The sequence below is a fragment of the Cervus elaphus genome, chromosome 3, assembly GCF_910594005.1.
Source record: "Cervus elaphus chromosome 3, mCerEla1.1, whole genome shotgun sequence".
Lineage (NCBI taxonomy): Eukaryota > Metazoa > Chordata > Mammalia > Artiodactyla > Cervidae > Cervus > Cervus elaphus.
This window is the reverse complement of record NC_057817.1, coordinates 27,960,577-27,977,568: the sequence shown is the minus strand read 5'-3', so window position 1 is coordinate 27,977,568 and position 16,992 is coordinate 27,960,577. Positions and strand designations below refer to the sequence as shown.

The 16,992-nt window shown below is 40.8% G+C and overlaps 1 protein-coding gene across 3 annotated transcripts in view; it reads left to right on the top strand.

Annotated features, from left to right (window-relative positions):
- The window catches only part of SCN8A (sodium voltage-gated channel alpha subunit 8), a 196,865-nt gene that overhangs the window by 111,158 nt on the left and 68,715 nt on the right, over nt 1–16,992 (top strand). For all 3 annotated transcript variants that reach the window (XM_043883928.1, XM_043883919.1, XM_043883933.1), the window contains exons 7-11: nt 4,778–4,999; nt 6,483–6,546; nt 7,627–7,768; nt 9,287–9,493; nt 10,717–11,010. In XM_043883928.1, the coding sequence (XP_043739863.1) occupies nt 4,778–4,999; nt 6,483–6,546; nt 7,627–7,768; nt 9,287–9,493; nt 10,717–11,010 (929 nt within the window). The remainder of the gene's footprint in view (nt 1–4,777; nt 5,000–6,482; nt 6,547–7,626; nt 7,769–9,286; nt 9,494–10,716; nt 11,011–16,992) is intronic.

Sequence of the window (16,992 nt, the reverse complement as noted above, 5' to 3'; positions counted from 1 at the left end):
CACAGCTGATTTCCCTGGATTCCAGCACGTAAGCAGGCTTTGTTAATTTATTCAAGGGATCACTGGGCATCAGGAAATGAGATAGGAGGTTCAGAGGTGCCTTTGGACATAGGGTGGAATAAAATTCTGTGGTAGCAGCTTCACTTGCTTCTCAGAGTTCTTTAAGTGTCCCACTCCTGTCTGGGAGCTGACCTTTCTGTACATTAGGTCCAGCTGCCTTTCCTTGTTCTGTAGTAAATATATTAGCTGCTTCTGCTCGGACACATCCCAGTGCTAGTTAATGTTAGCCTTTTCCAAGAGTTCTCGCCGTCAACCTGCCCCCACGTGGCTTCTGTTGCACGCTCTGTTGTGTAGGAGTCGTTTGAAGGAGCATTCTGCTCTGCTTTGGATGGTCGGTTTTCTTGCTTGTTCTGGTATATGGTATTGTGAACCAGCAGAGGAAGTAGACAGCTTATCCTTACAGCCAGAGCAGTGGCATTCTCCAGTCCTGCATGCATCAGGTCAAGAATTCTGCCAGCAACTTCTTACTTTTTTTGGCCTGTGTTGCTGGTTGCAGGGGGAGGACTTTTGCTTGGCTGCGTTAACTAGTATGTGGCAGCCACTGCTAGCCAGACTATGAAGGTTAAGCTTAAGAAAAGCATTGAGGGCGTCATCTCCTTAAATTGGCATTGATGTCTGCAGATATGGTCGTTTGCAGTTATCAACTCTTATGGAAGGAAGAAGAGTCTTGGCTGATGCCTGAGTGAATGCAGTGACTGTTTACATTGAATGTTGCTGAGTCATTGTGTGCTTACCTTCACTACAGACATCGGGCTAATCACCTTTCTTCTTCCTCTGCCTCCCTCTGATTTTCTCCTAACAATCTGGATGAGAATCTTAGAGAGCAAACTTTTTGGATGGCCATTCTGTTATTTAGTGATCAGTTTTGTTTAATTAAGATTTGTTCCTTTGTGGCCCTGTGAATACCATTTCCAACTTAAGTTTCTATTTTAAACTTCTTGAAAGCTGAAAGAACTTCACCAAGGTGTTGATCAGACCTCAAAGCAGAACACTTGAAAAATATATTTTAGCCTTCTGGACTCATGTTTATAGATTTCATCAGCAGTGGCCTCTGGTTAATGGAGAACAGATGTTGAACCAGCTGATTGTGGTCCATCCCCAGAAAAACGAGGAGTTCCATGTAGGATTGGTGTCTTAGTTGAACATCTCTGGTTGCAAGTAGAAAGATACAAGCATCCTTCAAGGACATTGAAGGCTGGAATGTTTTGGGGCTTCTGGAAGCCAGTGAAACCAGAACACAGAGCCAGAAAGCCCCAGACACCAAGGACTACCTTGTCTTCATATTTCTTTTCTCCTTGCATCTGTTTCCTTTTTCTGTGTCTAGGCATACTGCCTTTACTTCTCAGAAATATCCTTATATAACGATAGAATATGGCTACCACCCAGCCCCCACTTTTATTTATTATCATTCCCACCACATGAAAGGCTACTGGACTCTCTCTTGCCCCATTCCAAATTCCTGGAATTCAGGATCTAGATTTAGGTCAGATGTCCATCCTGACATCTAACTACGAAGAGAAGGTCACTTCCTACAAACAAGGCTGCTGGGAGCCTGGCCTTATGGAATAGAAGATGGTTTGAGCTCATTGCCTAGAATTTCCTGTTGTATGGGGCTTGGAACTGTCCAGAAAGTTCCCAGCCAAGGAAAATCAGATTAGACTTATGCTCAAATTATATGTTTTTAAAAATGAATTAATGTCACAAATGCGTTGGTTTGACTGTTTTAAAGTTTTATCCTCTTGTTACTGATACAGATGACAGCTAACAACTCAGTTCATGAAAATAGAAGTAAAAAGTGGCTTGAAACTGTCATCAGGTGTTCAGATAGGTGATTGTCTGAGCCATTCAAGAGAGATTGCTCTATGAGCTCCTCATAAAGAAGTCCAAGAAAAGAAACTTTACAGCCATTCTTCAGTGACCTATCAACTACTCTTTTTTTTTAAATTTATTTTTTATTGATGTAGAGTTGAATTACAACGTTGTGTTAATTAGTGATGTAAAGCAAAAGTGACTCAGGTATACATATATATACATTCTTTTTATATTCTTTTCCATTCTGATTTGTCAACTACTCTTTAAAAAAAAATTACTCTTTTTGAAAACATAACTGTCATTTTAGGGACCTAGAATTGAGTTATTGACCCAATATACACCTGCTTCAACCCAACCAAATGTAGTGAAGGACTTCTCTGTTCCTTAGCAACTTACTGAAATAAGTTCCATAACATGGGGACAATTTTTCCTTCTCTATAGCTGCCTTTTATTTTATACCACCAATACCTTCTTACCTAACTGCATGATAACGAAACACAGTTTCCCAGAACTTTAGGAATAAAAGATTGAAACTCCAACTACTTAATCATGAACAAATATCTCCACCCTACTTTTAAAGACTCTTAGCTCCTCCACTGCCCACTGCCAGGTGCTCTTACGCTTACCCGTGTTCGGTGTATGAGAAAATGAGGCTGGGAGGTGCCCTTAAGTTTGTTCCGAGACACAGTGCATCTTAGATAGAGGCTGAGCCAGGACCAGAACTCCTGCTTTCTGATTCCTGCCTTGTACTCTTTTTGCTCAGCCCTGTGAGCAGAAGGAATCTGGCTTGAAATGCCTTATGTCCTGGAGCCCAGGCAAGCTCTTCCTGATCCCTTTGGGGGCCACAGCCTCCAGGAGAGGCCCACTCTGTGAGAAAGCCCAGGCCTTTGCACGCTGAGGTCTCTACAGTCTAACTCTTAGCTCTTTTTACTTTAATTTCTCTTCCATGTCTTTCAGGATATCTGTGTAAGAGAGAAGAAAATTTCATATGCATTTACTCTTTCAATAAAGAACTTAAAAATATATTAGGTGTTTGGCCAAGACCACCACAACATTGTAAAGCGATTATCCTCCAATTAAACACACACACACACACACACACACACGCACATACAGAGTAAGTGCCTGCCTTGTGACAGGTCTTGTGCTAAACGCAGCATCCATTACCACTCTCAGGCTTAACTTTGAAAATTCTAGCTGGTTACTTGCAAAATACAGCAAAAGAAAAGTCATGTCCACATCTCCCATTAGATCACCATCGTACAAGGTTAGCCACGCAGTGATATTATCCCAGTCGTATCTCTTGGAGGACGGCAACATATGAATAATAGTGATAGCTAACAAGATATAAGTACCCGGCGGTGTACTTGGTATTTAATATTCATTATCTTATTTAAACCTCACAACAAGCCAACGAGATTGGTATTATCAGTACCTTTTTACAGATGTGTAAACTGAGGTTCAGACAAAAGTGGTTAACATTTGAGTTATTTACCGTGTGCCAGGTACTGTGCTAAGGGTTTATATGAGTCGCGCTTAGTTAACGCTCACAACAGCCCTATGATATTTAACTATAAGTATCCCCATTTTAGAGATGAAAACACAGATCCCAAGAGGTTAGGTATATTGCTCAGGCCACACAAGTAAGTGGTATAATTCGATTAAGATTAGTAATTATCTACCCAGACTCATACTTTAGAGCCAGGATCAGGATTTCTGTAGGATTTCACTGGATATTCTCGCTTTCAGAAGTAACTTAGGGATAAGCTCCCTCTTGAGACTGTGTGTCATGGCCCTGTGTCTGCTCGTCCGTCCTGGTGTTTCAGCCCCCAGGAGTGCTAAGTGCTTCCTGGGCCATGTCTTACAGGGAGCGGATGTGTGGGCATGCCCAGGAGAGCCACATGTAGACTCAGTCTTGATCCAGACATCGTGAACCCACAACCATACTTTTCTTTGTCTCCTGTCCCAGATCTCTCCCTGTGCGGTTAAGAAATCTGCCTGCAGATTTACATTTGAAACAGTGGCTTGCCTTTAAGCCGCCAATTCAAGCGGGTTTTGTGTTTTTTTAAAATCTAGGACAGAAAAAAGATCATAGAGAACAGGACATATATGTGATGCAGAAGACGTGTATTTTTTTAGTGAAAAGACAAACCACAAATACTGAATTGATAATAATTAACCTTTTCAATACATTGGCATTTCCAGAGCTCTTGGGAAAATATTATTGTACCTTCTCACCTATTGTTGGCTTTGAAACTTCCCCGTAGTTCTCTTTCCAACCCGGACGCCGCCTCTATTCCTGATTTTCCATTTGTTTGTTCAGCTAATATTTACTGAGTACCTGCTGTGGGCTAAGCCATTCAAACACAGCTGTGAACAAGACAGATATAATTAATTATGACCATGATAAATGCTACAGAGGAAACTAATAGGTGCTGTTAAAATAGTCATAGTAGGGGAGGGAGAAGAGTTGTGAAGTCAGAGAAGGCCTTCTGGGGGAGTTGCTGTTCAGCTGAGTGGAGGATGAATAGGATGCAGGCAGGAGGGACAAGAGAATGGAGGAAGCATTCCAGGCAGAGGGAGCAGCAATTGTGGAGACACCCGGGCAAGTAAGAGCTTGACTCATTTGAGTCGCTGAGAAGCAGTCAGAGACAAGAAACTACTTCCAGGAAGAAAAGAGCCACATACTGGAGAAGGGACTTTCTTTTCCAGAAGTATTGACTCAAAAATGGTTGCTCCTGGGAAAATTGATAATATTACTGACCCATTGTCATTCCTGTGGTATAAAAGATGAAGTGGCCATGTTTTAAGGGTGGTCCTGTGGGGAGGAGTGGCTGAGGGGGAGGTTGGGGGAGGTGGGGAGGGCTGTGGGGCGACTCTCACTCTGGGGGTTCTCTCCCCTCAGGCCTGAAGACCATCGTGGGTGCCCTGATTCAGTCCGTGAAGAAGCTGTCAGACGTGATGATCCTGACAGTGTTCTGCCTGAGTGTCTTTGCCTTGATCGGACTGCAGCTCTTCATGGGAAACCTGCGAAACAAGTGTGTGGTGTGGCCCATCAACTTCAACGAGAGCTATCTTGAAAACGGCACCAAGGGCTTTGATTGGGAAGAGTACATCAACAATAAAAGTAGGTAGCCCTTTCTCTGCACGAGTGGGGAGAAAGTCTGTCTCCAGTGCCAGTGACGGAGCTACCCCTGGGCTGTACAAAAGTGCCTGGCCAAAAAGAAAGGCCAAGACTGATGGGAGAAGCTTTGTGAACTTTCTCCCATTCCTTGAGGTCAGATTATCTTCAGAAGCTTGCAAATATCAGCCCTCTCACCCCTTCTCTCTTTTCTCTCCCTTTAAAAGGATAAGTGAAACTTTATATTTTATTCACATGTACCCCTAAACTTTTGCTTTGAAAAATCGAGCTTAGAAACTTGATGAAAAATCATTTTTTTCCCCTAAGATATTTAAACATTTAGAGTATACCTGGGCTTCCCTGGTGGCTCAGACAGTGAAGAATCCACCTACAATACAGGAGACCTGGGTTCAGTCCCAGGGTTGGGAAGATCCCCTGGAGAAGGGAAAGGCTACCCACTCCAATATTCTTGCCTGGAGAATTCCATGGACAGAGGAGCCTAACGGGGTGCAGTCCATAGGGTCGCAAAGAGTAGGACAAGACTGAGAAACTTTCACTGTTCACTTAGGTTTCTTAATATTACTGAGACCTTAGCAATCAGTCTGGTCTAGGGAAGTCGGTTAATCTCCAAGTAACTGTTTGATCCTATCACAGTTTAGGAGTTTTAACAAGTTCATTTCAGGAACCAGAGCACTTGGGTGTTACTCTTAGGAATATTTGGTGTAGTAGTGTGCGTGTGTGCGAAGTCGCTGCAGTCATGTGTGACTCTTTGCAACCCTATAGGATGTAGCCCACCAGGCTCCTCTGTCCATGGGATTCTCTGGGCAAAAGTAATGGAGCCGACTGCCATACCCTCCTCCGGGGGATCTTTCTGACCCAGGGGTAGAACCCGAGTCTCTTAAAGATGCATTGGCAGGGGGGTTCTTTACCACTAGCGCCACCTGTACTTCTATGAAACTAGGGGTGAAAGTTAGCAGTATCACTATTAGTCACTCTTGAGGAAATAAAGACAGTTAAGTACCCACAAGAAAGTGTTCAAAGAAGATTTCAAGGACACAAACAGGAAAGAGAAACGTGTCTTCTAATTTAAAATAGGACATGGTTACTAGTGATCAGTTTATGGTAAAGAGAAGTTAGAAGGGTAGAGTTGTGTAAAGGGGTGAAGAACTCAGAAACCTCTCTTTTAGACCCTTTGATTTGAGTACTAGAACGTGGCATATAGATCTGAAGTACTAATACAAGTAGAAATCGGGTGTCTGGAAAGAACATTGCAGTAAAGCCCACATGGCAGCACTTTTCATTGTTAAATATATACAGGAAAAGAGTTAATGGGAAGGAATTCTTATCAGGTTTCACTGCTGTCAGAAAAGGTTTATATGAGCTAAAATCAATAACTGTTTCTGCTGGGCTAGTTAGGAGCAGTGTAACCTTATTCTCTCATTCACTTAAGTCTGCCATATTCATTTCCTGCCTCTTCAAACTTTTCTAGCAAATTTCTACATAGTTCCTGGTATGCTGGAACCTTTGCTCTGTGGGAACAGTTCTGATGCTGGGTAAGTAGCTCACTTAATTTTATTCTCCTCCCATAAAATAATGTGTCACACAAAAATGAACAATATTTTCACTTTCTTTGTGCTCATGTAGTGGGCCCAATAAATTGGTTGACTCAGATTTTCTTTCTGTTTTATATTTGTCCATCCAAAGTTGACATTTTACTAGTAGGTGAAGATGACTATTGTCTTAAGCCAAAATCAAAGATTTAAAAGATAGGATCTGTAACACCAGATATCTTGCCTGTCTCTTGTAGACGCCCCTCATTCTGTCTTAACACAATTAATAAGTTATCAAGTAAGGGCACTGTTTTCATGATAGGTTAGCACCCAAGGTTGACCCAAAATATGCCAGGCCTGACAGCATGTGGGAGGGAAAAGAGTTGCAATGTATTATCTTCCTCTCTGCCTTTTTTTCATTGTGGCAAAATATACATAACAAAATTTGGTCTCTTAACCATTTTTACATATACAGTTCAGTGATATTAACTAGAAGTCCATTTAATTTCTATATTGAAGTATTGATAGATACTAGAAATTACATTGAAATAAATATCAGGTGAGTCTTAAAGCAGAAGAACTATTATAACTGAGATCACTGAAATCCCAGTATGATACAGTTTGTCACAGTGAGTGTTAAGAGAATAGAGATGATTAAGAGGAATGTCTAGGCATTTGTCATTTAGGTTAGTAGCTAAGTTAAATTTGGTTGAATTGCACATTGATATGAATCTAGGACAGTGATTCTTAAATTTTGGCACGCCTAAGAATCATCTGACATGCCCCTTAAAGATGCAAATTCATGGATCCCATATGCAGAGCTTTTATTCCTAGGTCTTGTCTAGGACAGAGGTATCCGCATTTTTAAGGTAATTCTGATCCTAGACTGTCCCCAGGACATCATTTTTTGAAAAATTCACCTGGCTACTTTGTTTCTTTCCTCTTCTTTTTTAAAAGTTCCTGTTTGTTGGCATAGCCTCTATAGATGGCTGTTTATTATCTGCAAGGTCATAGAGATGACTTCCAGCTGATGACCGGGTAGGATTACGCTGAAAAGCCTGGTGCTTCCTTTTCTTTCCTCAGGCAATGTCCAGAGGGATACCAGTGTATGAAGGCAGGAAGGAATCCCAACTATGGTTACACGAGCTTTGACACTTTCAGCTGGGCCTTCTTGGCATTGTTTCGCCTTATGACCCAGGACTACTGGGAAAACTTGTATCAATTAGTAAGTAATACCATGTTTTTTGGTGATGGAATTTACATAACAATATGTGGGGTTGGGGACATTCTGTGTAAGAGACCTTTGGTGAAAACATTATGCAGAATCTTAGGGTGGTATTTCTCAGAGTCAGTGGGTTTATAAAATTAAGTGAATTCTCCCAGCTCTCGGCCCAGTTTCTTTCATGCTCATCATGTATAGCTGTAGAGGCTCACAGACTTGAGAGCCTCTTGCCTGGCCTGGGAATCTGCTATCTCTGTCCTTCCTATTTCAGCAGACCATCTTCAGTATTTCTCCTCTTGGATGTTTGGGCTTAGGGCCTCTTTAAACATGTTGTGTAAGGCACTTTGCTAGACATTATAAAGATGAGGTTTTATCCACAAGGATCTTGGAGCCTAAATATGTCAACATTTTGAGATTTATAGCACAATTGTATTTGTTCAAGAACATTGTGACAAATTTTTTTTTTTTAAGGTCAGACTGCCATTCTGTTGGCCTGCTTTGGTGACTCTGGACAAGTCATTTAATTTTGCTGGGTGTGATACAGAAGTTAGTCTGGATGACTGCTGAGGGTCTTCCAACTTAGAAATTCTCTGATAATCCATTGTTTTACGTTTGACTGTAAGCCTTTGATGATGCTAGTTAGTTTGATAATAAGAATTGTGAACCCCTCAGGCATGAAGGAAACCCTTTAATTGAACTAACTTTTTTTTTTCCAATGAAAGTTTCTTATTAGGAGTTCCTGGAATTCTTCCTTTCTGTTGTACAGCCTAGTATTCCCATGAAATATTTGTAACTGATGCTAAGTTCCATGAAATATTTGTGGTTAAGAAGAATAAAAATGAAAACTAAGTGATAATGGGTCCTGTGTATATGCATATAACCTAAAACCCAGTTGTTCTTTGATGTCTGTTTGTTTGATGCTAGTGAAAGGAATACTCTTAGGATCCTCTTTCCTTTTTCTCCCCTACCCCACCCCCGCATCCTTTACATTATATCCCTCTTTAAAAACTCATCCTATTGCAAAAGACTAAGGAAGGATGTCACTCAAGATAGGGACTTCTTATGAGTTGGGCCTGATTCCACAGATGAGATTTGTCTGTAAATGCTCTTTGAAGACCAGTATATAAATGACCTGAGGTCTTGTTTTCATTTCTTCATACTTGTTTTAAAACCAGCTGACAAAGTCAAACGTAATTCTTAGCTCAGAGCAATTTTTCCTTTTAAAAAAGTAAGCATTTTTCTATGGAAGGAGTGTATTGGGAGTATTTGGAATGGAAGAGGATTTTTTTTAATCACAGTAAATAGGAGGTACTACTGACATTTCCTGTGAGTCTGGGGTAGGGGAGGCCATTTGGCAGCTGGGGATGCTGAGTGTCTGCAGTGTGAAGAAGTTCCACACAAGAAAGGATGGTCCTGTTGAAAGTGCAGTACTGCCTCTGCAGAGGAACATCAGCCCATGAGATGTTTTCAGCCTGATTCGTTAGATGCAAGCAACTTAAGAAGTGGTCTTTGTCTTTACAGACCTTAAGAGCAGCTGGGAAAACGTACATGATCTTCTTCGTCTTGGTCATCTTTGTGGGTTCTTTCTATCTGGTGAACTTGATCCTGGCTGTGGTGGCCATGGCTTATGAAGAGCAGAATCAGGCAACACTGGAGGAGGCAGAGCAGAAAGAGGCTGAATTCAAAGCAATGTTAGAGCAACTTAAGAAGCAACAGGAAGAAGCACAGGTTGGTGATCAACTGTTTGCCATAGTCCTTCCTGCCAGATCGTGGTGACTAAGGCCCCATCTGATTGCCACTCCAGTTGATCTTTTTAGGCACACTGTCTAATAGAAGTCTTTGATCTGATTGAAATAACCCAAATAACAACTGCAGATGGTCAGTCCAATTATTACATTTGTCTTAATGGCCAAATTGTTTGTGAATATGAGCTTCTGTTGAATCTCTCAACTGTTCAGTGCACAACTGCTGTGATAGCTGGAGAGAGGGGAAAAAAAGTGACCAGAGCAGTTTATATAATGCATCATGTAAGCATAGGTTTTTTTGTTGGGGAAAACATGAGGATCTCCTTCAGGGATTCTCTGTGTTCATAACGAGTCTTGAAAAGAAGATACAAGTAAAATATTGAAGTAAAATTTAAAAAACAAACTTGTGATTCCACTAAAACCCTAACATCTTACTTTTTTTTTAGAAAAAATTATGAAAGTATGGTGGTATTTGCAGGAGACTTGGAAAATACCAGACAAAGTTACATGTAGTTCCACTGTACAATTATTTTTAAATAGATAAAGATTTTTAGTTAGAATTTAAGTATCAAACTTTCAAAAATTAATAGAAGATAGGAAAGTAGAAAGATACAGTAGACCTGGAAAGCACTGTGAACTAATTCAACATAATTAAGGTTTATGTAATTTCACTCAACAGCAAGATGCAAATTCTATTCACGTTCCCATGGACTATAAACTGGGAGACATGGGACTGTATCCTGGGTCATAAAACAAAGTGCAAAAATTTCATGGTCTAAAGGTATTGAAATCATACGGGGTCTGTTTTCTTATCACTGATAACACTTTACTTTTTAATGTATTTTTTACATTGTTGGGGCCATAATATATAGTATTGATTCTCAGAGTTGCCCAAAAAAAGATCATTTGGTATCAAGGTGGCAGCCAAGTTCTTGTCTGAGATACTAAACAGAGTAAGTCCCAAAGCTCTCACCATGAAGTTCCACTCTGATTATGCAGGGCTGTGTGCCAGCATACAAATTTAGCTAGGATATGGAGATACCAGGCCCCCACCATAGTGTCCTCTGACAGACTGGTTTTCCTTCCTCCTTTTTTCCGTGTCTTTGGGAAAGGAAGGAAGTGATCTCCACCACTTGGCTTAGCTTTGTGTGGCTCTAGTTAATTGCTTCCAATCTGGTCTGTTGCTGTGAAATTTTACTTTCCTAGGCGGCGGCGATGGCCACTTCAGCAGGAACTGTCTCAGAAGATGCCATAGAGGAAGAAGGTGAAGAAGGAGCAGGCTCTCCCCGCAGCTCATCTGAAATCTCTAAACTGAGTTCCAAGAGTGCCAAAGAGAGACGAAACCGGAGAAAGAAGAGGAAGCAAAAGGAGCTCTCTGAAGGAGAGGAGAAAGGGGATCCTGAGAAGGTGTTCAAGTCAGAATCAGAAGATGGTATGAGGAGGAAGGGCTTTCGGCTCCCAGACAACAGAATAGGGAGGAAGTTTTCCATCATGAATCAGGTAAGCTGTTTGTGCTGGGTCACAGAAGCCTAAGAAATTCTAGGTTTCCTAATCTTACTTGATTCTCGTATTCCCCTTCAGGTTTACATTTTCCAGTCCCATCCCTGCATCCTCAGGCCACCTCCACACTCCACTTTGTTTTCCTCTAGGAAGAAGTGCTACTTGTGTATAAAGGCTGCCTGTGCTCTAGTCCCACCCTCCCTTCTCTGCTCTAAATCTCACCCAGGACAACCTGGTCACCTTTGGCAGACTTACTGCAGCAAGAAAGTCTGTGTCACTCCAGCAGGCCTTGTGTTCTAAAACACAGGTCCCCAACCCCCAGGACCTAATCCCTGACGATCTGAGGTGGAGCTGATGTAAAAACAATAGAAATAAAGTACACAAAAAATGTAAAATGCTTGAATCATCCTGAAACCCACCCCTACCCTGATCTGTGGGAAATTGTCTTGCATGAAACTGGTCCTTGGTGCCAAAAAGATTGGAGACCACTGCTCTAAAACATCATGAAGAACTTTTAGCATCTGAACTTCAGAATTTAGATCAAATACCTTTGTTTAAGAGTTGTATGTAATTTTAGGTTAAAAAAAAAGTCATGAAACTCTTTAGGTCACCTTACTTGAGTGTGGCAAGTTCTGGTAATTAATTATTCTAGCTTTATAATGTCATGCTGATAAATTAGCCTATGGTAGATTAGAAGCCTCTAGTTTTACCCAACTTTGCTAAATTGGGAAGCTAAGAGAGAGAGAAGGGAGAGGACTTATGGATAATTATTGAGCTTTGTATTACTATACATTTCATGATATAATAGATATTTTGGGACTTCAAAGAACACCACCAAAATCCAGTTCTTAAGCTACTTAATGCCCCATTTTAAAGAAAGTCTGTAAGGTATAGAATAGATTGCAGTTCCTGATTATGGCAGGGCAGCCAGAGTCTTTTCTCGTTTCCCAGAGATGATTCATGGTGCCTCTCCCTTACCTCCCTCCCCTCCCAGTTCAGTCCTTTGCTAGTCCAGTTGGTTTCATCACAGCAAAATCTCTCATGTCCATCCTCTTCTTTTTGTTCCTATTAATCCTACGTTAGTTCAGACCTTATATTACTTTGTCCTACTGCAGTTATCCAGGACAGCTTCGTTCCCTCTGGTCTGTCTCTCTCTTTCATGTTTTATGTATTATCAGCCAATCACTTCCTAAAACATATCTTGGTTATTCATTACCAGGCATTTATAGAGTGCCTACCATGTGTCAGGGATTGTGCTAGGTCCTAGAGATTGAAAGGTGGTTAGAACACCATGTCTGCCCTAGGGAGCTTACAGTGTAGTGGGGTAGACTAAAGTGGGGTACACTAAAAAAATTATTTTTGTGATAGCATTGATGGTATTGTTCCATAGTTGAAATACACAGAGGTGTTTTAGAAGGCACAGGTCTATCCCAGCCTGGAGCTTCAGCACAGATTTTCTGGGGAAGGTCAATAAAGGATAAACAGGGGTTAGTCAGGTAATGAGCGTCTGTGTTGGCGAGGAGCAAGAAGACAGAAGAAAGAATATTCCAGGTTTGGAAGAAAAGTATGTTCCAGTTTGGACATCCCAAATATGAATTATTTGTTGGGAAACCAATTTAGACACATGGATAGTCAAATGATAGCTCAGGGAAGAGGTCCTGGGCTAAGAGATAGTGGTTGAAACCAAGAGACTGGCTGACACGACGCGGAGAGATTGTGTCAGGCAAAAGGACAGTGACATGCAACATGACACTGATGCTCATGGGCTTCGGAGATGGACCTCATGGAGGAAAACAAGTGAATATTGGTCATGAGGGCTGCTGAGAGAACCAAGAGTGCAGTGAAGGCTGGAGAGCACAAGGGTGGGAGAGGGAGGGGAGCGATCAGTGGATTGAAGCTTAACAGAGATGCATCATGAGATCAGAACTGGAAATGTCTGTTGGATTTGGCAGTAGAAGTCCTTGAGAACTTGAAAGACAGATTTCAGTCCAGGGTAAGGGTGGATGCCATATTGAATGGGAAGAACTTCCCATTCAAACTTTTTTAAAGAATGTGGGTGAAAATAAGCATTTTTATAATCTTTTATGGGGGGGGACCCAGAAGAAGGGGAGACGGAAGTAGAAAATGGAGTAGAGTAGAATAGAAAAGAAAATAGAACAGTCTTGGGAGATGTGAGAATAGGTGTTGTCTTGAATAGGAAGGGGGCACCTTGTCCTTGCCCCCCCCAAAAAATACATAGGGCAATAGGAGTGTGTGTGTGGATAAGTTTGTAGATGGCGAGCAGGAAATGGACAAAGATGACCCCTCACAGTCTCATTTTCAATAATATAGGAAATTTAAAATTTTATTGAAGGGAATGAGAGGTTGAAGAAAATAGTGACAGCTTAAAACAGTTATTAAGAAGATTGGGAGAGGGAATTTCCCCTAATCAGGTTCTGTCTGTTTACTAAAGAAGTCCCAACCCTTCAGCATTGAATTCACAGCACCCTGCTTCCCGGGACTCAGCTTCCCTTTTACGGTCTCCAGTCCCTGTGCCCCGTCAGGCACCCTGTACTTACACCAGAGAGAGCTATTAGATGCTTCTCATACATGATGCTTCTTTTCTACCCTCTATTTTGCTCCAGAAACAACCTCTCTAAGAAGCCCTGTTTTTTCCATTTCTGAATGTCCACACTATACTTATTCTTCACATTCTTCTCCCAAGAGACCTTCCCTGACCCTCCCCATCCTACCCCCAGGTAGAAATTATCATTTCATCTTTCCGTTATGTTTTATATGTCCCTCTTTGTGTGTTGCTTTTTACTCTCTGTGGTTTTATATTTACTAATCTTCATATCCTGTCCTCTCTCACATAAAGTCCTAAAATTAAGGCCTACTTCTGTGTACATTCAGAGATTTGTTGGAAAAATGAATGAAGTACTTTTGTAAAACTGATTTAACTCCGTCTGGAACTTCTTTATGGCCTGGAACCATCTCTGTCTCACCTTCACCTCACCTTTCTCCTAGTTCAGCCTCTTTTGAGGGAAAGTGTGATTGTAGCTTTGTTGTAATCCAGCCCTTGCCTTGAGAGCCATCCTAAGCTCGTTAATAAATACCTTAGTGCTGTTAACACTTCGCTATTGAATGGGCTCTGATTAATCTATAGGCTTCAGCACAGAGTTGCACTGATTGCTCCTTAGCTCAAAAAATAAAGCTGGGCTTCTGAGATGTCCTGCTTTGCATGAAAATGGTCACTTCTTCTCATTTCCCCATCAGAAAAAACTGTGGATTCCTTGAGGCCATGGCTGACTGCCAAGATTTCCTTAGAAACTGCAAGGTAGTGATATTCTTTGTCCTAGGACTCTCCTGAAGTTTCTCTGATTTTTATCTCAAAGAATGGTTGAGGAAACTGAGGCCTAGAGAGATTAACTCTTTTATCTGAGGTTATATAGCTAGTAGGTGTTGGAGTCAAGATTCGAACCAGGTCCTTCTGACCATAAGCCTTGTACTGCAGCCTCTAGCCATCCCCTCCCCACTCACCTCCACACATACATGGTTATCTGTTGGGTTGGCTTCACACTGAAGGTGACTTTGGTTTTCCCACCACACAGTTCAAGTGAACATCAGTGGCCTGTACTGTAGATCTGCTGAGAGCCGCTTTTTTTTTTTAAATTAATTTTGCTGGAGTACAGTTGATTTCCAGTGTTAGTTTGAGATCCTCTTGAGACATAAAATTATTGCTGTGTTTTTAGGCTTTAGGTGAGTTTATAAAGTCCCTTTTTGCAAAGTATTTTAATTATTCTACTGCAGCAGTTTTCAGACATTTTGGTCTTCATATCTTTAAAAATTATTGAGGACCCCAAAGAGATTTTTTAATTTATTATATTAGAAATAATAATTAAGAAATTTTATAATGTTCATTTACTGATTTATTGAAAAAATGGTAATGATAAACCTACTATGTTTAACACAAATCATACATATTTTTGAAAAAATTAACTGTTTTCCAGATCAAAAAAATTTAATAGAAAAAATAGTACTGTTTACATCTTTGCAAATCTCTTTAATCTGTGGTTTAATGGGAGATGGCTAGAATAGCATACCTTCATTCAGTCTGTTGCAATATTCCTTTTGGTTGAAGTATTTAAAGAAAATCTGTTTTCATACAGATATAGTTGGAAAAGGGAGGAATATTTTAACAACCTTTTCAGATAATTGTGAATATTCTTCTTTGATGCTATTCCAAAATTGGATAATAGTAGGTTTTTAAATGGTTAGTTCCAATGTGGAAGCTGAAACTGTATCAGTAACTTGGTACTGTTACATTAAAACCCTTTGTTGTATTTTATGCCATAGATATTTAATTCTTGAATGATTTGTAGGATCCTGTACTGATCATTTGGGAAATACCGCTTCACTGAGTTATGCAGCTCTTCCAAGTACTAACACAGAATATTAAAAAATCACATACATTCTCGCTCAAGCTCATAAGAAGTCTTTAAATTCTGGGAAACTGTCAGGCTTGCAGTCTGTACCTCTGAGAAATGAGAGTGATAAAGGCAGACATCTTCTTAATATTATTATGCAGTGGTTTAATCTTGTGACCCACCCCCCGTAAAAAGGGCACAAGGACCTAGGAGTTCCCAGACCACGTTTTAAGAACCACTGTTGTATTGGAAAGAAAAAGTGAAGTGAAGAAAAGATGAACTATGGCATGGAAATAGGACATTTAAATCATCGATTTCTTACATTCCAAACATCCTAGTCATTGTTAAGCTTCATTCCAGTAGACAGCTGACATGGATGCCCTGAAATTCCCAGTTAATTTTTCTGTAAAATCTGAGGCCATGCCCTCAGATCAAGAACATCCCAGAGCTGTTCTCCCAAGCAGACACCTAGATCTAAAGTAGTATTTTTAGTTAGCTGTGATGTGACTGCCTGAAAAGGACCAGAAGCTTCTTCCTGGTTTGTTGATAGGAAAGATTTTGAAAACAGGACCCATCTTATAAACTAGCTGAATCCCAGGAGTTAATAGAGCCACAGGTCCCGAGTCATCAATGAAACCCTTCAATCCAGGAAAATTAAGATTGGGGAGGGGCCAGGGTGACTACTCTCAGGATGTGTCTCCTTAGGGAATTGGCCAGATCAGGGCTAGATGCAAGAGGTACAAGGCTAAGTGGGACAAGTTCATCTTTTCCCTTCTATGTTGATTGCAGTGGACTCTTTTGCCAAGAATGGAACAAAGAATTAAAGAATAATAGATACACTGTTTACTTTTAGTTTCTTTTTTTTCAGGATCCTGATTCCTGAGTGTCCCTGGGTCACTGAATTTGTCATTGTCTTTCTATCACTTCCTATCACTTTCCTATCAGTTAAGAATAGTCAGGTATTATTATATACTATGTGAGGTCTAACATAGTATATAATTTTTCCTCATACAGTCCATAATATTTTCTACTAGGCTGTAGCTTTTGAGAGGGCAGGGACTGTGTTATATGTCTTGTTTACCACTGTATCCATATCACTTAGCACACAAGTATTTGATGATCTTTTGTCAAATAAAAATCAGACTTCTTTCCTAATATGTAGACTTAATATACTAAGCAGTGTCAGCACCTAACATTTTGCTAATAAAAATCACGGATCCAGTCCACGGAGGCTTGCTGTGAGAAGGGAGGCAGATTTTATTTTCTGTATTTTATGATGCTTTGACATGCTAGGAGCCTTGCTGGCTGGAGAGAGCTGCCCCTCCCAGTGCTAGTTTAATTTCTGGAGATAACGAGCAGCTTGCCCTTTCATGTGCAGATCAACCAATCCAAGACCTTTATCCCCAGCATCCTTTCATCTAATTCCACACCAGCAAATATTTCCCCAGCCCTAAATCCACTGTGTGGATCACAACAAACTATGGAAAATTCTTTCTGTAGCCCAAAACCTGTCTAAAATTATTCAAACTGTCCGATTTTAAACTTGTTCCAGTGTGCCTGCTCTGCTTCACCATCC